General features: G+C 42.9%; 1 protein-coding gene across 1 annotated transcript; it reads left to right on the forward strand.

Moving 5' to 3' along the window:
* The first annotated feature begins 594 nt into the window (after positions 1-594).
* Positions 595-24,215, forward strand: LOC105917539 (tropomyosin alpha-3 chain). The gene is made up of 10 exons (XM_012852382.3): positions 595-817; positions 1,519-1,644; positions 4,017-4,150; positions 5,810-5,927; positions 15,165-15,235; positions 18,130-18,205; positions 20,544-20,606; positions 20,761-20,830; positions 23,461-23,539; positions 23,724-24,215. Exons 1-10 carry the CDS (start codon positions 704-706, stop codon positions 23,725-23,727), a joined length of 855 nt encoding a protein of 284 aa, XP_012707836.1. The 5' UTR covers positions 595-703; the 3' UTR covers positions 23,728-24,215.
* The last annotated feature ends 187 nt before the right edge of the window (positions 24,216-24,402 follow it).

Here is a 24,402-nt window from a genome sequence, read left to right on the forward strand (position 1 = left end):
GAACCACTTCTGGTGCTCTGGCACGTCTTTTTTCTAGTGGAAACACGTGGTTTAAAAACAGGTGCTGGAACCAGAATGGGCTCTTAACCATGTTGGTGGAAAAGGCCTATCATAGCCTTAACCACACTGTTCAGGTTTTTAATTCAGAAAAAAACTGCAAACTATCAATAAAAAAAAAACTTCACATTAATGGACGTTCCTATAACATTCCTATAAAATCTGAAGGGCTCTTGGTCGTAATGTGACAAAATGTGAAAGTGTCTCAAATTATATTGGTTCTTTTCAATATCACCATAAATATTGTGAGTTAAAAAAAAGTTTAATATTGTTCAAAATGTTCTTTTTAAAGCGTATCCCTTTATTTTCATCAAATTTTCAGCATTTATGTATTGACTTCTAACTTTTATTTTGTATTTTTTGGCTAATTTTAATCCTTGATTTTTGACACCCAAACATAATGAGCTGCTGCTGATGGGCCCCTCACACAGAAAGACAACTGCAGATTCCCTACAGTTGTCTATCATGGCCGTATGTCGGTGGGGGGGCTTTGTAATGGGAGGGTCTCAGTGTCGCTCATATAAATGAGCTGCTGTTATCTGTAGTGTTTGGTTTGTCCTTTGGTTTGCCAGGCTACCGGGTTCACTGTCCTGCAGACATCTGTATTCCTCCTGTTTCTGTCTGCAAACGCCCTCCGACAGCAAAAATGGAAGCCGTCAAAAAGAAGATGCTTATGCTGAAGCTGGACAAGGAGAATGCACTGGACCGGGCTGAACAAGCAGAGGCGGACAAGAAAGCAGCCGAGGAGAGGAGCAAACAGGTCAGCCTGAGTGCAAGGGAAGGTTCTGAGACACCCGCTAAAACGGGCACACTTACCAGTCCATTCTGGGGCAGACGCTGAGTTTTACATCAGTTTTACATTAAATGAGTCTAACTTAAACCTGAGGTACAACATCAGGTCCTATTTGGATCAATCTTTTTAAAAGTTCTGAACCGGTCTGATTGCTAAACCTGGACAAGATCCTGCCTTCAGGTTTAAAAGCTGATTGGTTGGTGTCCCTAAAAACGTCTTGTTTTTGATCTTCTATCTTCTCAATGGGGAAGAAATAATTTGACCTAATAGTAAGAAACTTAAACAAAATTAGAGTAAAACAAAGTACATCAGTATGGGAATTTCAGAATGTGCTGTTGAAAAACTATTTCAAATCTAATAATTTTTTTTTAAATTTTAACCACATTAAAATCAAGACAAGAATAAATGTCCATATTTTATTGTATCATATTAATTGGGAACATACAACTCATTTTTTTTCTAAATGCACCTTTAAAATTGTAAAGCAACTGTGGTCATTGTGTGAAATCAGGGCTGTTCCTTGATAAACTGTTTTAAATGTTTAAAGAAATCCAAGGTATGACCACACCTTGAACAGAAACCAAATATTTGCTTAACTCTGAAGTTCAGTGTCATTTCCATAAAAGGTGGCTGTCCCTCTGATTCATTTTGCTCTTTTACACCATCAGCACGAAGATGAACTCCTGCAGATGCAAAAGAAGCTCAAGGGGACGGAGGATGAACTGGATAAATACTCTGAAGCTCTTAAGGATGCTCAGGAAAAGCTGGAGGTTGCAGACAAAAAGGCTGCTGATGTAAGTAAAACAGAGCAAAGCAGCACCGGCCCCAACAGACAGACCTTTTCCTTCTGGGACACAAAGACATTGAATGTGGACCAGTTTTTAGGTATTACACTAGGTTTTCAGGAAACATTTTTGCTTTCCTATGAAATGAAAACGGAACAAAATGGCGTAGTTGAATCCACTAGACAAATGACAAGTTTGTTAAAAAAAAAGCAAAATATGACAGAACAGTTCAGTTATAAGACACTAAACATTCAAAGATCTCAGCATGAGGGGACATAAAAACTATGTGAGGTGTTTGAAAATGTTGGACCCAAAGATTCTGGTACTGAATAGCTTCAGCAGATTTCGTGTCAGTAGGCTCCCCATGCTAAGCTTCCCTGTGTTCTGAACCAGCGATTACATTGAATCGGTCTCCATTTCACAGCTCTGCCTGGAGAAAATCAGCTGGGATGGAAAACAGTTCCCTGCACTCGTTTAGAATTGGTGTATGCTGACAGACACACAGCATGTCAGATAGCACATTACTTTACTCCGAGCCATAATTCTGGCAGCAAAAATGCTTTTTGTTGATTTATTTTTTTATTTTATTTTTTTTTTTTTTTGCGGCTCTTGTGGCTCGCTTTTTTCGAAAGTAGGCTGACAGGAAGGGGGTAGAAGAGGGGGAGAGACATTCAGCAAAGGACCGCGGGTTGGATTCGAACCCGGGTCGACCGCGTCGAGGACTAAGGCCTCTGTATATGGGTCGCGCTACCCGCTGCGCCACATGCGTGCCCCTTTGTTGATTTCTAAAGACGAGTTCTAATGAAGCTACTTTAACTTGAAGATGTAAAGTGGAGAACAAAGCTATTTCCACTGAGTTTCCAAAACGAGATGCAGACTGAATCTAAGAGCCAAATAGTCCAGAGGACTTGATTCTGGATTCAGAACACAATGAGTTGTTTGATTGTATTTGTAGATTATTTAAAATCTCAGAAAGCAATGGGAAAGTCAGAATTTACATTTAATGAGATGAGAGACCCACAAACGCTGTGCAAACTGATCTGATTCCTTTTCTCTCTGTTACATTCCATTCTCGTGCTGCCCTGGATGGAACCTTCACAGCTGTTGGGAGGATTCAGGGTCCTATTTTGACTCTGATGTCACCTGCTCAGCCTTGACTGTAGGCTTAACAATGGCTCGTGTCCAATTTTGGGGCTCTACTCATTCCTCCCAGGTCACTGTCCAGCAACTGCTGCTTGTATGAGGCAAATATCATTTAGTTTATTTAGTGTAGCTCCTTCAGTTCAAAGAGAACAATAATTCTGATCTATTATAAGTTTTCTTTACAACTTCAAGTATAGTCAACAGCTGACACTTACTCCATGAAGGCCATACAGCCAAAGACAGGTCAACTTAGATCTTTCTGGTTACTTCAGACAGTTATGTGTGTTAAATCAGAACCACAGAAGAAAAGGAGTGAAACCTGTCACTCAGTACGCTGTTCTTAGTCTGTGACTCACTGCAGAACAATTGTCACTGTCGCTACATAGAAGAAACAACTGTCCTGAAGCAAGCTGCAGAGTGAAAATCAGCACACGCTTAATCCAGAACAGGCTGCTTACCTGTGAAAACACCCTGTTTCCTGGCTCTCCACTCCTTTTTCAACCTGTTGATTGCATGGATAGATAGAGCTTGTGGTTAATGTATTTTGTGTTTGATATAAATCAGTCTTTTATCTCAAACCTGTCTGAATATTAATAATTCCAGTCCTTGCTCACTATTAAGATGAGATTTTACCCAGTGTAAAATAAATGTGGTAAAAGTAAATTTCACGTCAGTAATCGTCTCATTTATTTAGATTCAGTCTTTGTGTTTCATTTTTTTTTTTGTTGCAGAATTTGTATGGTTTGTAACCCACTTTGGATGTACTTTTTTCTTCATGTAAGTTCTGCAGCAACACAGCAACAAAGGAATGACACTGCAAAAAGGGAACTAAAAGTAAATAAAATTGTCTTGAAATGAGTGGTAAATAAGATTATCTGCCAATGGAATGAATATTTTGACCCCTAAAACAAGGAAATTACATATACTGCACTTGAAATAAGATGATGGATATGAGTTGTTCCTATTTTAAGTGCAAAAATCGTTTTACATTGGCAGATTATCTTATTTACCTGCTCAAATCAAGGACAAATACACTAATATCAAGAAAATTTTACTTATATTTAGTTCCATTTTAGCAGTGAACAAGACATGCTGATGACGAAGGATGCTGACGTTAAATCTGGGTTTTCACTCTGAAAACGTATTGTGTCCGAAAGTAAAAATGTTGCTATTTCAGTAGTTTGCAGCTGGTGATTATTATGTCTAAATCAGTCCACACCATGTTTTTCTGGACCCAGGCAGAGGCAGAAGTGGCCTCCCTGAACAGACGCATCCAGCTTGTGGAGGAGGAGCTGGACCGAGCTCAGGAGAGACTGGCAACAGCGCTGCAGAAACTGGAAGAAGCTGAGAAGGCAGCTGATGAGAGCGAGAGGTGACGTCTAACTAGGATTTTGATCAACATTAATCCCTTTGGTCATGTATGACCAAGCAATACCAGAGTTGTATGTTATTTATTACCAATGGTAGTTATCCTTTCATTTCCCAGCAGACAGTGCAAAGTCAAATAGTCAAGAAAAAAACAATACAAAACCCAGATTAGTTAAGGTTAGTGTATTTTCTGTTTAAAGCTTCTTTGCTTCATCAGAAGGTCAACTTCATACAAGATTGCAACGTTTGCACTTCTTAGTGGGAAACACAAAAAGCAGCCTGGTTGCAGTGAATGCTTTAGTGGAACTGAGGTTCCATCCCTTTACTAACCCCTTTGATCTGTAACACCGCTGCTCCAAGCTCAATCCACAGGCCTTATTAAGGCTTCTGTGGGATCTTGGTGCTAAAGCGAGCCTTATCACAGCCTGGTAGAGAGTCCCACAGCCCGCCTATTTCATTAATACGAACACAGAAGAAGGATCAATGTGGATGGTTGCTTTTTGTCAGCTAAGATGAACATTCCAAGTTACTTTGATGTAACTCAGAATGACCCTGGACCGGTGTCCAGTCCATCACAGGGTGTTACAAATAATTCAAATAGAAAAACGAACAGCCCCAACCAGACAGTCAGAGTTTGGGGGTTCTCAGACATCATTAATTAGTTTTTGCTATCACAATAACCCCCCCCCCCCCCCAATAATGTTAAAAAGTGATAACTCTCCATCCCTAACTGGCACAAAGAGAATCGTGTATGATGGGTCCTTTAAGAAACCCACTAGAATAAACCATAAGATGGTTAAGCTTCAGCATTTTCTAATCATTGGCAGTCTGCTCTCTCCCTGACTGTCTGCTGTTACTTAGATGATTCCACGTACCTGTTATTTCTGTCATGAGGTGCAGGAAGCTCCACTGCCTTCGCCTGCTTTTTCCCCTTTATATACCGAGGCTTCCCTGACACCAATCGTCAGATTCTTGAAACACCTCAGCGTGAGTAGATGCCCTGCGTTCTTTGCCTGCACGGCCTGATTCCCGACCAAGTTCTTGTCTCCCTGGATTTCCATGTCTCATCTTGCCCTCGTTTGAGCATGTCATGAGTTTTTGTTTTCTGGACATGACCACCACGCCATGGTTCCTGCTCAGATCTGCCACAGAACACCTGCCCAGCTGCCAGAGAGCACCTGCACAGAGCTGTTAAGAGCATCTACCCAGAGTTGCCTGTGCCTCTGCCCAGAGCCTGCTCCTCGGCTTCTTTATGTTATAATAAACCTTCTAAAACGCAACACTGTGTCATGCTCAATTTCAGCCTTGTCATCGCATTATAGAACCATAAAGTCAATAACTCTGTGTCAATTATGATATGGTCCTTTAAACCAAAATTCAAAAGTCTTGTTGTGTCATCTCTGTTTTACTTTCTCACGTCTGCCAAGAGATTGTTTTCTGTTAGTTTGGTAAACACTCATTGGTTCTGTTTTGGGACTGAAGTTTGTTAAACAGATGCAAACCTTATCTACAGAAATCACTTCAAACCCCCTGAAATGACTGAGGACTGAAAAACTGTGGGAAGATACAAACTCTTGCTCTGACATTAGTACTTTGAAGAGCAGATAATTGTGAAAAACGGATGTTCTAAATGTTTGTCCTGGCTGTTGCTTTATCTGTGCAGAGGAATGAAGGTGATTGAGAACAGGGCCCTAAAAGATGAAGAGAAGATGGAACTCCAGGAGATCCAGCTGAAAGAAGCCAAGCACATCGCAGAAGAAGCTGATCGCAAATATGAAGAGGTGATTTTACTTTATTGTATCGTGGCCCTGTACAGTGATTACTGTCAAGTTGTCAGCTCAGTTGTGCAGATTCTCCAACTTGAAAGGGATTTTGACCCGTCTACATGGAGAATAAAACTGGAATCCACTCAGTTTGTTTTCTTTTCCACTTTCTTTTTCTTTTCTTTTCTTTTGCAGTGGTCAAACAGGTAAATAAACTTTAAACAACCAAAAAATACACACATAAGCAATCGCATAAACACATAAATATCCATGAATATTTACAAATTTACATGTAAATGTCAGTCTTAAATATTTCATTCAATACAAAATGCTACTTGATAAATAACACCAAACACTGAAACACATACAAACCACATATTGCCACTTTAATTGCACAAACCCCATTTAACTCATTTATCCTTTAAATCTGTTAACCCAATTAAAAAGCAGACCCTCTTATTACACCAATCGACCAAACACTTTCTAATAATATTTAAGAAACACGCCTATGGTCATACTAACACACATTTCATCAAGACAATCAAATCGTGGCAAACAACGCGTATTAAACAGAGCTACGCATCCATTTTGCAGCACACTATCAAGTAAACAAACACCATTCCCGAACGGCTCAGCAGCAGCAGTAGCAACTCCGTAGCACAGATTTTAAGTTTAGCTTCTTACCGGCTGCCTCTCCAATCTGTGTAGACGTTCAAACCAACGTGCTTGGTATTAATTTTAACAGGATCCTCGTCCGTGTCTCAACAACTTCTGCTCTTATTTGGGTCTGATATCACACCTGTACTTCAGGGATGCATCGGGTGCGTGACGTCATGAGCTCTTGAGCGCACCAGGCAGCAATTTAACAGGTTGTCTCCGTTTTGGTGCTTGAAGCTACTGTCGTCAGTGAATTGTACACACCCGTATTGAATCTCTTTATTCAATACGGGTGCCAAGTTATATCTTTATTTATTTATTAAAAATGCACTCATCTGAACTGTAATTTGACTTGACACCTCCCACTCGAGCTTTCCTATGAACACACTGGGAAGGTCGCCACTCCAAAGTCAAACCTCATGGCCCCCTTGCTCCTCGGCAGCCAACAGGACGACAAGCCGCCGGACATCCCTGCGAAGGACTGTTGCTCTAGTCTCCTCTCTTTGCCCATAAGCCTTTGACTTTCTTGCTCCCACAGCTCTCACCACTGGGACACAGTAGCTTGAGACAACCCTCACGTTAACGTCCCGCACAACTCCCTTACTGTCTGGATTGGTGCTGACAACTCTGCCGAGCTTGAACTAGCCCCGCATCGCATTTTGGTCGTACAGCCAGACAATGTCCCCGACAGCCACATTCCTCTCACTGGTGTGCCACTTACTCCTTACAAAGAGGTTGGGACCAGTCAGCTGGCTCCAGCTCTTCCAGAACTTGGTGACTTCTGACTGCATTTCTTGAAGTCTCCTATAAGGATAACTGGTAAAATTAAAGACCTTGACATCGCCGCATTGGGAGGCTCTTCCTAGCAGCAAAGAATTAGGTGACACATACTGGATACAGTCCTCCTGGCTCTGCATCCTGGCATCAACCGGCCGTTCATTTGCCAGGTTGGCTGCCAAATACAAAGCTGTATGAAACTCACTGTACTTTAGTGTGGACCCCTTCCCCAGACTCTTAAGCGCCCTCTTCACAATGAGCACAGCAGCCTCTGCAGCACCGTTTCTGTGTGGAGAATCTGCTGGATGGATCTTCCACTCCCATACATTCCCGTTCCTTGCAGCAGTTTCTTCCAGAGCAACTCTATTCTGGCTGTTCAGGAATCTGTGCAAATCTGCCAAGACTGGCTTTGCACCAATAAAATTGGTGCCAGGGTCTGACCAAAGTTTTCTCGGGTGCCCCCGGATCGCTGAAAACCTTTGATAGGCCATCAAAAAGGCATCTGTGGAGACTGCATTGGCCAATTCAGTGTGGATGGCTCTGCTAGCCCCACATCTTCATATCCACTCTTCTTTCAACATCATCCCTGACCTGATATGGTCCGAAGAGGTCCACAGTTGTGAACTCAAAGGGTGCAGCAGGTTCAGTCCTCTCAGGTGGCAGGTCAGCCATGACTTGCTGACACCTTCTGGCCTTTGCCTTTCTACAATGAAGACACGCATCGACAACCTTCTGTGCAACCCTCCTTCCTCTGATGACCCAGGCCTTCCTTCTCATCTTGAGCAATGTCCCAGCTGCTCCATCAGGACCCTCACTATGAGACTCTCGAGCTAGCAGTGAGTCACCAGGCAAAAGAGGGACGGCAGCATTGTCTCCCTCAAAGCTCTGCACCCTGCCCCCACAGACGAGAAGTCCAGTGTCCTGTGCTCTATCAGTGGTCGTGCTGGGGAATTTGGCGCCCTCTTGTGCCACAAGAAAAAGGTCACTCAGTGCGTCCTTCCTTTCTCTGACCATGATTATGCCACTCGAAAGGACTGCCTCCCACTTTGGTCTACTAAGGGTTCGGCTTAGTCCAAGAAACTTTCTTGCTGCTCTCCAGACCCAGGCAATGACCTTCACAAGTTTGGATAAGTCGCCAAATCGTGTGACGTGACAAGACTCTGAACTGCAGGTCTACGTCCAGCTTGAGTCTGGCCCTGATCTTGAGGTGCTGCTTGCTTTACAGTCTGGGACCTCGTCAACACAGCCATAAAAGCTTTCTTCTGCAGCTTATTGATGCTCTCCCTTGCAGCAGCAGCAATAATTTCCTTTGCAGATTTGATAGGCCATTTACTTACAGGGAAGTGTAAGAACTTAGGACCATTCTGCCACACAGAGCCTTCATCTAAGTCTTCGGGCCCTCCGCCTCTCGTGATCAGGTCTGCAATGTTCTGTGGCCCAGGAATCCACCACCAGTCCTGGACTTGTGAGTTGCTCTGGATCTCCCAATCCGATTTGCAAAGAAGGTTTGATACCCATAACTCTCCCTCTGGATTGCACCAAGGACGGTCTGGCTATCAACAAAGTGAACCATCTTTCAACTTTATTTCTGCTGTGCGCTTCAAAGTACCTTTTCAGGCGGGAGGCAAACACGGTTCCAAAGACTTCTGACTTTACGGCATCACCCTTCTGATCCAAGGGGGTCAACATAGCTTTAGACTCCACCAATCGAACAACAGGTTTTTGGTCAATGCTCCACCTCAGGTACATCACTGCCCCGTAGGTGTGCTCGCTCCCATCCGAGAACGTGACTGCATATAGCTCTCCTGCACGACATGTTGGGGTTAGAGCCCTGGAGAACTTGACACTGCAGAGCTGAACATATTGTTCGAATAGCTCAATTGCATCCTCCCTTAGCCCCTCTGAAAGTGCTGTGTCCCATGTATCTTTAGTAGGGCAACTTTTGCTTTTGGCTTCCTGGAATGCTCTGCGTACCAGGATAGCTCCTTTCTGTTTTGCAGGAGTGACGAGGCCACCAGGATCATAAAGTCCAGCTACTTGACTGAGCAGCTCCCTTTTTGTCAGGGGATTTGGTGTTTGAAGCCTTTGTCAAGAGGAAGCTCTTGACAAAGGTTCTGACCTAGCCGCATCTTCTTTTTCCTTTTTGAAAAGTTGATTGCAGTCATGACATGAAGCTTGTCTTCTTCAACGATGTAGCCCAAACGGAGCACTTTGTTGTCATCATCACCCATCTGATTGGGAAGGACCATCGTTCCAGCTTTGGCTCTCGCTTGATCATCTGGCTCTCCCTGAGACTCCTGCGTCCCACTTTGCCCCGAGAACACCCACGGCTTGAGCTGAAATCCCCTGGCCTTAAGAATTTGCTCTATGTTGGTAGCCCCGGCTCTTAGGTGACTGAAATCATTGTCTGACGTAAGGAGGTCATGGACATGCTATCTTGTTCAAGTATACGTCGCTCCTCCTCCAGATGCATAAACTGAGGCAAATATGAGGTCTCCTGCATAGCAAGCTGTGCAATGCATCCTGCTGGCTTGTCTCCAATATTACCCTTGTAATGGCATACTCTCCTAGCTCCTCATCTTCAGAGTCTCGCCACAGGAACCTGTGTAAATGCACTTCACGGTCCTCAAGCCAGACTTAATTGTACATCTTTTTTATGTCACCAAGGGCGGCGAAAACTCCACTTCGGAACCTCAGGAGGACAGCCCAAATAGAGTTGAGGACATCTGGGCCCTTCATCAGCATATTGTTCAGGCTCACACCTCTGAACTTCTGGCTGCTATTCCAGACAAGCCTCACTGGGGTTGTAATGGAGTGAGGATTTAGCCCTATGAGATGGCTAACATACCACACTGGTCCGGTCCAACTAGAAATTGTGTTCTTAGCTTGATTGCGGCTCCTCTGGAGACCATGTCGTGCACCTGGGCAGCATATGCAGTTTTCCATTTAGGCTCCTTAGCAAGGTGCCTTTCTGTTCTAAGGAAGGTGGCCTCAACAGCTCCCCTATTGTTTGGGAGTGGAACAGGATCTTCGAGCCAAGGATATCTGGCGTGCCAGTGAGGGTCTTTGCTGTGGCAGTCACTTGTGACGTATGTGAGCCCCCCTTTCACTACTTTCAGTTCCCGCTCCTCAGCAAGGGTCATGTCTTTGCCTCCTGGTTGACAATTTCCGCACCAGCAGCCTCCACACCTGGGTTCGCAAGCAGCGCCGACACTGTCCCACCTCCACCATTCCAGGAAGTCGTGGCAGGTGGTCAAAGTCGTGGACTCCTGGATGCCATGGCGGAGCTGACCGATTGGTGGTTGTTGCCTGGGGGGCCTGGCCAGGAACTCCTCATACTTTGTGGCAGTTGTCCTCATTGACCTAGCGAAATGAGTGCTTGATGTATGGGCTGACATGACGAGATCTTCAAACAGGTCCGGATGGGTGCCCCCAATGGTCTTCCCCAACGGCCCATCCCAGAGCACAAGGTCTCCAACGACTCTAATTCGCTGTGGCGCCAGCTTGCCCTCTCTATGGCTTATTAGAAGATCAATTTCTTTGGGTCTTGTAAGCTCCTCAATGGGCACGTTGGGAAAGAGCTTATGCAGTTGTTGTGCAGTTACACCCCTGTGGACATCGGCTATATTGTTGAGCCCGTAGCAGACTAATTGATGGGACTGCAGGATTCCTTTTGAGGTCTTCACTCTGATCTTTAACAAGTACCTTCTTGTCTCCACATGGGTCTTCATGCCCCCAACACCGTGGATGACGAGAGTGATCGCCTCACTCCTGAGGTTCCGTCTCCCTGCTGCTTTGTGGGTGATATAGTTCGTATCTGATGCTAGGTCAATCAGAGTGCCAATCTTTTGCCCGGCATTGGCCGTCACTTCGAGTAGCATCATTATGACTGGAAACTCTTGCAAACAATGCTGCCCAAGCAGGCTGGATGGCGTGATCTCAGTGCTGAGTGTCTTTGAGACGGCATTGGAGAAAGCATGTCGACACTGTTCTGCCAGTTCTGGGGGGAGCTTTCGGATAAAGCCCTCCTGATAAGCCGTATATCCATTCCTGCCTGCCTTTTGGTACTCACTCCTCTTCGGCATGGCTCCGCCTCTTGGAGCAGCATTTGAACACAGATAATAATGGTGTTCAGGAAGGGGCTGGTCCTTACAGTCTGAATGCTTGCAGAGCTAAGTTGGTTTGCAGAATGCTCGGCCATCATGAAGTTCAAGACATCTCTCACATGCCCCTAGCTTCTTGACCGCTGTGTTCTTATCTGCTGGCTTCAGGGCCCGGAACTGCTTACAGAAGCACAGCTTCTTCCGATGTTTTCCATCACCACAGGCGACACATCCTGCTGGCGCGTCATTTGACTTTGTGGCCCTTGTTCTTGCGTGCCTTGGATTAGACCTCGCTTCTCTCTTTGGTTCCTCTTCAAGTGCTCGAGCTGCTCATAAATGGCCTCTTGCTCCTTGAGAAAAGCCAGCAGGCCGTCATATCTGTTGCCTGGGACTATAGCATTTCGACCGTCAGCCGCATATACAAGCCACTCTTTTTTCAGGGTTTCGGGGAGCTTACTTTCAACAGACTTGGTGACTAATGGATTTTTGATTGCCCCTGTATCTCCAAGGTCGCTCAGGTCCTGCAGTGCCTTCTCAACTGTTTGGATCAACTCCACTATCGTCCTTGGTTGGTGGTTCCTAACAGCTGGCATTCTCTGCACCTTTTCCCCAATCTCAATGGCAATGGCAGTTTGGTTCCCAAAGCGATTTTTAAGAACGCGAAAGATGTCATCTACTCCCTGGTAATGGGAGAGCCTCAGGTCCTGAGTGACCTTCTCTTCCAGACTGTCCAGCAACTGGAACTTTCTTACTTCCTTTGAGCCTGAGGGCTCACCTTGTTTTTGCAGAGCCTCCCGGTCCTTCCTCCATCTATGGAAGTCACGCTTGTTGCCAGAAAATTTGGGAAGAGCAGTTGGCTTCAGTCTAATGGCAGGCGCTGAAAGATTTTGGAAGACAGGGGTTGCTTGTCGTTGATCCTCTTTCATCTTCTCGCAAATGAAGTCCGCTTTCCTGGACATGAGCAAAGGAATTTTCTGGTCGAGATCCTTCAACTGTCCCTGGATGTCTTGCTTCTGTTTGGCTGGTGTCCATCGCTTCCATCACTCAAAGGACACTTTTGCTGCATTCGCAAGATCTTGAAGGTGACCCAGCATGAATTTATAAGCTTCGAGCCTGCTGTCGAGGTCAACTGCACCTGTGCGCCTGCTTTCAATTTCTGCCACTTGGAGCGCAGTGAGCACATTGTGTTCTCCATTTTGGACCCACAGCACGTTTTGGAGAATACGTCTGACTTCCTTCAATGTTTCTTCGCACTCACCAGCCGTCTTTACTAGATCTGCCTTTTGCTGATCAGACAACTCTGCTTCTTCAGCACCCACCTCAGTCTCTTTATCCTCGAGAAGTTTAGCTTCTAAATCATCATTGGCTTCCCAGACTCTTTCTGCTGCTTGTGTGAGATTGCCAATTTCATCTTCTAGTTCTAATACTGATTTGTTATCATAGGTCTTCAGCAGGACGTTAGCCATGCGGGAAAATGCTCTCTTTGCCACGGTCCGGTCCTTTTTCAGCTCGTCAGCGGTCTTTGACATCTCTGCAGGTTGTTCGTGGAAAACAAGATAAGTGCACTTTCTTTGCTTTAAATTTTTCTTGTACTTTCTTTCTACGCACCAGCAATCAAGTTCCTGACTTCTCCCCAGGTCCAAGCTTGGTGCCTTTCCACACTTCTTATTTGCCTGGTCTTCGGTTGTCAATCAGAGCTGTGTTCTCTAGCTATCCGGGCTCCAATTCCTGGAAGCGTTTTTTTACTGTCAAGTTGTCAGCTCAGTTGTGCAGATTCCCCAACTTGAAAGGGATTTTGACCCGTCTACGTGGAGAATAAAACTGGAATCCACTCAAGTTTGTTTTCTTTTCCACTTTCTTTTTCTTTTCTTTTCTTTAGCAGTGGTCAAACAGGTAAAAAACCTTTAAACAACCAAAAAATACACACATAGGTAATCGCATAAACACATAATTATCCATGAATATTTACAAATTTACATGTAAATGTCAGTCTTAAATATTCCATTCAATACAAAATGCTATTTGATAAATAACACCAAACACTGAAACACATACAAGCTTACGTAGCACAAACCACATATTGCCACTTTAATTGCACAAACCCCATTTAACCTATTTATCCTTTAAATCTGTTAACCCAATTAAAAAGCAGACCCTCTTATCGACCAAACACTTTCTAATATTTAAGAAACACGCAGCCTATGGTCATACTAACACACATTTCATCAAGATAATCAAAGCGTGGCAAAAAACACATATTAAACAGAGCTACGCATCCATTTTGCTGCACACTATCAAGTAAACAAACACCATTCCCAAATGGCTCAGCAGCAGCAGTAGCAACTCTGTAGCACAGATTTTAAGTTTAGCTTCTTACCGGCTGCCTCTCCAATCTGTGTAGACGTTCAAACCAACGTACTATGTTGGTATTAATTTTAACAGGATCCTCGTCCGTGTCTCAACAACTTCTGCTCTTACTTGGGTCTGATATCACACCTGCGCTTCAGGGATGTGTCGGGTGCGTGACGTCATGAGCTCTTGAGCGCACCAGGCAGCAATTAAACAGGTTGTCTCCGTTTTGGTGCTTGACGCTACTGTCGTCAGTGAATTGTACACACCCGTATTGAATCTCTTTAGTGCAAGTTATATCTTTATTTATTAAAAATGCACTCATCTCAACTGTAATTTGACTTGACAATTACTTTAACACAAGCACAGACAGCTTACTCACAATAAGATGGGATTTTTGTTCCTCCTTTATTATATGTATTCTTTAATAAATATAATAGAGGATTTTTTTTATTAATGCTGCTCTTAGATGTTATCTTCGAAGAGCTGCCTCTCTCATTTCCAAATATAGACAAACGTCTTGGTTGGATGAAAAAGGCTGTTAAATCTTGATCCACCTGCGGTCTCCAACAAGCCTTTGCTCTGTTGGAGACATTGTCCTCGTTTACTTTGATGTAATTGTGAAGATCGTTTTTGGCTATGAATCTATGTTAAGTCAGGGAAGCTTAGAGTGAACAGAATTTGGCAAACAAGTGCACCAGTTACACTGTGGAAAGGATTTGAAATTCAAGGTGCTTGCATCTCGAAAACAGGTATGACATCATAAGTGAAGCCAGGGGGATACAGGCTTTTACTGGAGCATTCATTGGTCCGTTGAAACAGTGAGCGACCCAGAGTGTCAGAGAGTTTTCTGGTGTGAGGGATGTAATGGAGTCACAGTCATTCGGGGTGGGAACAAATGAGAACTGGAGTTAACCTTCACAAGCCGGATCTTCCCATGTTTTAAAGACTACACAACACATGCAGGTAACGGCATAGCACAATCAGCCAGATTTGTGCACCATGGTCATAAGATATCAAGCCCTACTGATTTAGTCAAATCTGTTAAGCGTTGTCCGTGCCTGGTGAATTTCTTTGACCATTTTGACTAGCTGTTGGATGCTCTGACAATGGCCTGTAAACACTAACCGTCTACAAGTCATGGCAAAAATGATCCCCTCTGGTCCTTATCTAGACAATCCAACTGCCTTCAAAATGGAAGCACGTTAATGCCTATCACTGGCCTGGATGCATGTTACCAATTAAGCATTCACCTACTCCTTTTGTGTGCTTAACCTGGTGCCTAACTGAGTGAATGTACTGTGTTATATATATGTAAAGGACTTCCCTACAAAACAAGCTAACTCTGTGTGTGATTTACTTTTTCCAGGTGGCTCGCAAGCTGGTGATTGTAGAAGGAGAGCTGGAACGGACAGAGGAGAGGGCAGAACTGGCTGAGGCGTGAGTGTCTGACAGCTAAAGGGACAGAATTCTGACTATGGATAAGCAGCAGACCCAGACAATCAGTGCAGGCAGACTGAGAGCAAAACTCTCCTTTACATAAACAGGCATGGCTGCCATGTAGAAAAATACCTAGTTTGTTTAACCTTGTTTCAGATCAATGTTATCAGGGATTGGTTTACACTGAATCCTCAAATGCCAAAAACATGCAGGAATTTGTACCATTAAAGAAGCAGTCCAACACCTCAGAATGACTTTGCTGCCTTATCGAAATCAGTGTCATGACCAAAACTCTAAACCTCAAACTTTCCCCCAGGTATAGGAGGTAAAAAATCTGGCAGGGAAACACATGCATTCTTCCTACCAGCAATGCATTCCACCACTTTGTGAAGGATCCCAATGCTTTCGCAGGCCAGGGGAGACTTGTTGTCCCTTCAGGGTCGGCCTTGGGGTCTATTCTCAGAAGGACATTCCCTCCAAAGGGAGCCATCCAGGAGGCATTACAACCAGTTGCCTCATGAGCAGAGCTAATGCCTTACAATGCAGAGAAATGGCACGCCCAGACCCCCACCCTTACCTGCTAGATGGCTCACACCGCAGCAAGCCCCCACATCCATCCTCACAGGTGGTTAGCTCTTAACTGAGGAGGCTTTTTTTTGCTTCTTTGGTCTAAGCCAGGGGTGTCAAACTCCAGTCCTAGAGGTCCAGTGTTCTGAAACGTGTATATGTGTTCCTGGTCCAACACACCTGAGTCAAATAATCAGGTCATGAGCAGGACTCTGGGGAACTTGACTGCAGACTGAGGAGCTATTTCAGCCATTTGATTTGGATGTGTTGGACCAGAGGCACATCTAAAAGTTACAGGACACCAGACCATGAGGACTGGAGTTTGACACCCAGGTCTAAGGCTAAGTTGGCTCCAAAAGGGTGCAGCAGTTAACATTACCATTTTTGGTTGTCCGGCTGCATCAAGGTCTCTGAATCTGTTTTGGTCCAAGCCTTCCCCTGAGGCCAGTTTACCAGGGAAGACCCTACCAAGGACTGGAACCCAACATAACACAGCTGCAGGATAGTGGGGTAGTCAAGCCCCTCCAACTCAGAGAAATATCCCTCTTACTCCACTGAATTCAGAAAGTTGGAAAAAAACAAGCTCAAATGAGATGTATCATCAACAACTAAAATACTTTTCAGACAGACATGTTGTGCATTATAATGGTATATTTTTATTGCAGTAGTATGTAGTTAATCTATCTGTTAACGCCTTATTCAGAATAAAAAGTGTTGGAAGACAGTTTCCTGATTGACTTAAACAGAACAGATATATAACCTCTGGCTTATCTGTCTGTCATGAAATTCTGACACAGATTTCTTCAGCTTGTTTTTCCCTTTTCGTTGAGCCCTGAAGCTATGCTTTCAGCAAAGCTGTAGAGACGTCTAAGTACATTTATTGCTGGGATTTGTTTCTGAGGCTGTTGCCTTGGGGACTGAATAACATTAATCGCTCTGCTTATTTCAACCTTTCCCTCCATAAACCACCTCCATCCTTCCCTCAGTCCCCACTCCACCTCTGTCCTTATTCATAGCCTAGTCACCTCCTATCTTGACTATTGTAGCTCTCCCCTCTACGATCTCCTACAAAAAACCCTCAATAAACTTCAGTTGGTTCAGAATTCTGCTGCCCTATCAACACCTTAACCTCCTCTTTCCAACACATGACCCCTATTCTACAACAGCTATACTGGCTTCTCATCCAATTCAGGATCCAATTTAAGTTACTCCTCCTTACTTTCATGGCTGTCCATGACCTTGCCCCTCCTTATTTGTCTGAACTTTTTCATATTCACACCCCCTCCTGCTCTTTCAGGTCTTCCTCCGTTTGTCTCTCTGTCTCCTCCATGCGCCTTAAATCCCTTTTTACAATATTAATCTAAAATCCTGGATCAAACCTATGACCATGGTACAGAGAATACTGTCTCTAGCCTGATCCAGGACGGCGATGGTCTGCATGCAAACAGAAGGAGGATCAGCTGGTCCACTGGTGCAGTCAGAAACACCTGGATATTGGCCTGCTTATGTTCGTGGAGGTGATGTTGGATGTTCGGAGAACACGCCCTCATCATCCTCAACTCTGCATCTGCTTTGGATCACTTCCAGTTCCTAGGAACCCACCTTTCCCAGGACCTGGGATGGTCCTCATACATAGACACTGTATGGTAAAAGTACAACCTGCTACAGGAGCTGCTGGTCATCTTCTACAAAGATATTATTCAGCCTGTTCTGTGTTTGTCCATCACCGTTGTTTGGCTCATCAACATAACAGGACATGTCCAAACGGCAACGAACAATTAGGTCCATAAAGAGAATCATCAGGGCTGACCTTCCTATCTAAAACCAGGACTTGTACAGGTCTAGGGTCAAGAAAAGGTCAGCTAACATCTCTGCAGACCCCACACATCCTGTACACAAACTGTTCAGACTTCTACCTTCAGGTGGCATCACATAGCTATTTACAAAAAGCAGTGACACAGGGAGAGAGCCTTCCCCCAGGCTGTTGATCTGATGAACAGCTGTCAGAGTACTCACATCCATTCCATACCATGCTTGTTTTCAGTGTGTGTGTGTGTGTGTATCTATCTATCTATCTATCTATCTATCTATATATATATATATATATATATATATATATATATATATATATATATATATATATATATATATATATATATATATATATATCAAAGTGGAAGTGAAGTCAAACTCCTGGGGTGCACAAACTTCCCATTATAGCTAGTTTTGATTCGGATTCTGAAAGTTTCACCCACTTTTGACTCCACTGACACCACAGCATAACTGCCACCTGTTTCTTCCTGTTTTCTCTCTCAAATCAAAACCAGTAAATGTGCTGAGCTGGAGGAGGAGCTGAAGAATGTCACCAACAACCTCAAGTCTTTGGAGGCACAAGCTGAAAAGGTAGGACAGGGCCATTGGCTTACCATTACAGTGAGGGAAATAGTTATTTCATCCCCTGCTGAATTTGTCATTTTGTCAATTAAATCTGAAATTAATGGGCTTCCATTTTTATGATTGATTATTAATTATGACAACAGACATAATGCCTGTTGAAAATGCATGACAAACACACAGTGTAAAAGTTATAGAATGCTGTGTATTTTATTCAGTGAAATAAATATTTGATCCCTGAGCACAACACAGGTTAATGGTTGGTAGAGTAACCCCTGCTGGCAAGCACAGCGATGAGACGCTTCTTGTATTTGGTTTTTACATGGCTCAGAAGGGACTGTCGCCCCATTCCTCTTTGCAGAATGTCTCTAAATCCTTCAAGTTTCCTGGCATCCATTTTGAACCGTCAGCTTCCTCCACAGGTTTTCTGTTGTGTTGAGGTCAGCAGACTGACCAGGCCACTCCATTAACTTAATATGCTTCTCGCTGAGCCACTCCTACGTTGCCCTGGCAGCAGGTTATGGGTCATCGTCATGCTGGAAGACCCACCTATGGCTCATCTTCAGTGTTCTTGCTGAGCAAAGGAGGCTTTCTTCCAAGAAGTGTGGTACATGGCCCCATTCATTGTTCCCTCAATGCGGTGGAGTCGTCCTTTGGAGAAAAGCAGTCCCAAAACATTATGTTTCCATCACCATACTTCACTGTGGGGATGGTGTTCTTTAACCTGACAACAGCCAGATGCATGTCTCGCTCCGCCTAGCTCCAGCGAGACATGCATCTGGCTGTTGTCAGGTTAGGTGTTCTTTGGATCATGTTCACAACTGTTCATCCTCCAAACACAGCGGTTCAAGTTGATGCCAAATAACTCAACTTTGGTTTCATCTGACCACAGCACATTCTACCGAGCCTTTTCTGAGCCGTTTACATGTTCACTGGCCAACTGTAGGCAGACCTGTAAACATGCCTTCTTCAGCAGAGGGACCTTGCAGGCACTGCAAGATTTCAGCTGGTAATAGTGTGTTACCAGTTGAAATCTTGGTGACAGCGGTCCTAATGGCCTTCAGATCATTAACACGCTCCTGCCATTCAGCTTTAGGCAGCTCTCTCGCTGCTCTCACCATTACCCTCACGCTATGGGCTGAGATCTTAGGTGGAGCTCCAGACTGAGGACAGTTAATGGTCATTTTGTGTGACATCCATTTTCTGATAATGGCACCAATAGTTGTCCTATTCTTCCCAAGCCTTTTGCTGAGGGTTTAGTAATCCATTGCTGCTTTGTGCAGGTCTACAATTTTGTCCCTGACAACTTTTGACAGCTCCGCAATCCTGCCCATGGTGCAAAAGTGTTGGTTATTAGTTCATTTTGCAGAGCTGTGCCACCAGCCAATCTATGGGAGCCAGGTTCTGGGTGTGCTGTTGGGGATGAAATACATATTTCACTCAATACAATGAACACATTTTAAACTTTTATATTGAGTGTTTTTCATGCATTTTAGACTAATATACTCTCAACTGCCATAATCACTAATCAACCATAAAAACTGGAGTTTGTTCATTTTTGTGTAAGTGGACAGGTTTACAAACTTATCAGAGGATTAAATAATTATTTTCCCCCACTGGAGGAGCTCTATGGGAATTAAAAGTCTAAATTTCAGAAATCCTGTACTAAGTAGCACATATAATGTCCAAATAAGAGATTGTATGGCTAGAACATTGGAACTGTCCTGAGAAGTAAGCAATAGTCGGTTGATGGTTTCCTGATTCTTGCTTCCTAGTACATACCCATCATAAGTCATATTTAGCATTTCTGATATGGTTTAATCAAAATAAGTCATTTTTAATAAAAACTATTATTTTGCCCCATGTCTAACATGTTCTACCTAGACGCCAGTAGTCAAATCATGCTCACATGGCCACTACAACATTAAGTACAATGGCTCCCTGCTACATGTACAAATATTAATAAGAAATAATTTAACTAGAGGGAATTAGAACAGCATCAACAGCAATTAAATAGTTTCAGTTGCAACCTTTATAATATTTACTGCATGAATCTGCTTTTTCACAATAATTTAAGTTTTTAACTGATTATTGAAGATGGAGTTAGAACCCCAGGCTGTCTGATTCCCTTCCCGGTGAGATCCAGACCCTAAATCTGGGAAACACTGACGCAGTAGATGTCTTACATTAGCCAATCAAGACAGGATTCTCTATTCAAAGGTCATGTCCGAAAAATAATCTGTAAAGTAAACTATCTTCAGTCTAGAACCTTTGGCTAATATAAGACCAAAGCGTGTGTGACCTGAAAGTAGAGGTCAAGATGAGTAATGCTGTTTTCCTTCTACAGTACTCTCAAAAGGAGGACAAGTATGAGGAAGAAATCAAGATTCTAACTGACAAGCTGAAAGAGGTGAGCATGAAGACTGAGCTTCCTTTGTCCAAGCACTGTACTCAGATTCTAATCCAGCATACATTTCACGGGTTTTCATGAGCTATATGTGTTATGGAGGCCATTGTTCCTGAATGTATTTACTTTAGATGTTTTCGTCTTTCTTTATTGTCAGGCTGAGACGAGAGCTGAGTTTGCTGAGAGATCTGTAGCCAAGTTGGAGAAGACTATTGATGATCTGGAAGGTACAGAGCTGTCTCCTAAATTCATCCCAATGTGGGCTAATTACGAGCAAATGAACAAAGCACCAATCTGTCATGAAGTACGCTTTGTAGCAACCATCTGTTTGGTGATGAAGATTCATATTTCTGAATAACCTCGTGTGCAGAGCTAAGAAGGACTGATTGGCAAACAGAATTAGCTCAACCAATATCTCCCTCCCTCTTTCTACTTCAATAGCTGAGACATGTTGGAGACAGTGTAGCAGATTGCTGTCTCTCTTAGTGGAGTCTGTTCAGAAGCTCAGTGCATCTTTAGGTTTTTATCGATAATTTTGATTTCATTTCTCATGGTCTCCTGGGCAAAAGTTGCTGTGCGCATTAGTAATCGCCCTAGTTGCTCTGTATGATAAATGTATTGCTAGTTAGTCCATGCACCCAAGATCGGGTTGCAGGGCCAACAGGTCCCTCACAGAAACCAAGACATCCCTCTCCTCAGCATCATTCTCCAGCTCATTCTGGGGGATCCTAAGATGTTCCCAGTTCAGAAGGGAAGCATAGTCCCTCCAGCGAGTTGTGGGTCTGCCCTGCTGTCTTCTCTCAGTGGGATGTGCCTGGGAAAAAAAACAGAGGGATCTAGCCTGGAAGTGTCTTGGTCAAATGACCAAACCACCTCATTTGGTTCCTTTCATTACGGAGAAGGATTGACTCTATTTCAAGCACTCCCCATGTGACGGAGTTCCTCGCCCTATCTCTGAGGCTGAGTCCAGCCCCCTCCCCCAAAGAGTCATTTTAGATGCTAATATCTGGTATCCTGTTTAATAGGCCGTGATCCATAGGTGAGGGTGGGCCCATAGACAAACGGGAAAATCGAGAGCTTTTCTTTTGGGCTCAATTCTTTCTTCACCAAAACAGACTGGAGCAGCAGCCTTTCCATTTCCACTCCATCTACCGTCTCTCAAGAACAAGATATTTAAACACCTACTCCTAATCTTTGAAACAAAGACTGATCCCCAACCTGGAGGGAGCTGTTAATTGTGAATGATTTACTTTATGTAATATTACTGTAGTTTTTTAATATAGAGTGAAAAATGGCAGCATGGAAACATGAAATACATTTTTAACATGCTAATATACATAATAATTGTAAATTTACTACAAATCAAGCCTAATTCTCAACCATTAAAAGCCTAATACAAGAAACATTCATCAGAAAATTCCATTCTTTGAAAAATGGAAGTGTTTATCAGATGTTAAACTCAACTCAACTCAACCTTTATTTATAAAGCACATTTAAAACAACGGGGGTTGACCAAAGTGCTGTACAGAAATCACAGTTGCAGAGCATAAAATAAAAACTGAAAGCTAAAATATATAAACACAATGCAAAAAAAATTGAATGGAGATAAAATATAATAGGATAAATGTTTCAATTTAAATAAAATACATTTTAAAATAACATTAAATTTAAAATAAAATTTTGCCAAATGTCCACTTAGACTTGATTAAAAGCCAGTGAGAAGAAGTGTGCTTTTAGAGAGGATTTAAAAACCGCGAAGGAGCCTGCCGATCGAATATGCCATGGCTATTCCAGAGTCTCGGTGCCGATGCCATAAAGGCGCGATCACCTTTGGTTTTAAGCCTGGTTTTAGGCATGGCCAGTAGCAACTGATTAGAGGATCTCAGTGTTCTGGCCGGGGCATGGATTTGGAGAAGCTCAGTCAAATTTTGGGGGGCTAGACCATTAAGAGCTTTAACAACAAACAATAAAATTTTAAAATCTATTCTAAAAACAACCGGGAGCCAGTGCAGCGAGGCTAGAACGGGTGATATGTGGTCACGTTTACGTGTGCCAGTTAGGAGATGGGCAGCTGCATTATGTACCAACTGCAGACGGTGTAAAAGTGATTGGTCCAAGACAGCATATAATGAATTACAGTAATCCAATCTTGTATTAATAAAAGCATGGATTACAGTCTCCAGATCTCTGTGTGGCAGGTACCCTTTCACTTTTGATAAAATTCTTAACTGGTAAAAGCTTTTTTTTTTACGATCGAACTAACCTGGCGATCAAATTTCAACCTGTCATCAAATATGACACCAAGATAAATGAGATATGTTTTTAAACATCACCTTGTTTGAGCAAATTTCTTCCTTATTGTAATTGAATCATTGGGCCTTTGCAGTAATGTAATTACAATAATCAAAAAGATTTTATCTACATTAAAACTATATGTCCCACAATTAAACTGCATTTTGCATTTTTAAAGATAATGAGTAAAATGCAGCATTTTAAATCAATACAGCAGGGTTTTGAGGAAAGCCAACAGTTTCAGGGACTAAAACGGCAGAATTAAACACTTTGCATGAAGACAGTGCTGACGTTGCAATACATTACCTCAATTTAAATCAATTCAAAAATACTTTAGCAATCCCAAACGGATATTAAATGCTTATAAGTTATTTCTCTCAACCTTTCATGTAACAGTACAAACTAGTCTTGGGAAAATACACTATAGAACAGTACAGCCTGAAAAAACCTAAGTCATGCAGTTGCTTGCTGAAGATTTAAGCTTCTGTGTTCCTACATTCAGTTGTGTCTCTGTTTTCTGCTTTTTATCTCCCCACACACATTGTTTTTATGTGGCCTCTTACAGATGAGCTTTATGCTCAGAAACTCAAGTATAAGGCCATCAGTGAAGAGCTGGACCACGCTCTCAATGATATGACCTCCATGTAAGTATTGACATGTTAGGAGTGAACAGGACATTCATCAAAGCCAACAGTAGTATTATTTTCAAGTACACAATGGAGTTTTTGATGGCGATTTCAGGGTTGTTGTTTTTTTTTTTTTTTTTTTGCTTTTTTTGTCTTATGAGCTGGATTAGGTTTTAATGGATGAAAACGTTTTGTTTTTCAGCTAAATGCCCAGAATCTCAACCCTGAGCAGCTCTGGATCTTCCTTCTCCTGCCTCCTCTTCCTCATCACTGTGTTGCTGCTAAAAACGGCTCTCTGTTGAGATGAAAATAAAAGAATTTAAATTATTATAATTTAAGCAGAATGTTTGTGTCTGATTGGACATGAGACTGGCATCTCTGTTTTTATTTGGATTTTAATTTTAAAATGGTACGTCAAAAAATTATTTATACACCTCTCAATAATTGATGGGACATTTGTATTGGTATTACAGCAAATAAACCCGTTTTATACTTGCTGCTCAGCTCTTTGTGTATTACCTCTGGCATCGTGATAATCTCTCTTTGCTGATGAGCTCCAAGTCTTTGAGGCTGGAAGGCTTATCTTTAATTCTCTCTAGTTGAGACTCATTTTCCCTCAACTTTAAATAAGTTAGACATACTTTGCCTTTGCAATCTACTTATTTATTCCCAAAATAAAGTTCTCCCAGGATGATCTGCAGTCATGGCTGAAATTTTGTCAGTTTTGTTTCGCAAACTTTGTGGCTTCAGTGTTTGTGGTTAAAAAAAATCACATTGTTTTGTCATTGTGCAGAATAATAAGGTGCATATTCATTTATTGCAAAGAGCGTTTATTGTGTCACAAGCTTACTTTATTGCTCAATGTTTACTGAAGACTTTGA

Source organism: Fundulus heteroclitus, chromosome 13, assembly GCF_011125445.2.
Source record: "Fundulus heteroclitus isolate FHET01 chromosome 13, MU-UCD_Fhet_4.1, whole genome shotgun sequence".
Classification (NCBI taxonomy): Eukaryota; Metazoa; Chordata; class Actinopteri; order Cyprinodontiformes; family Fundulidae; genus Fundulus; species Fundulus heteroclitus.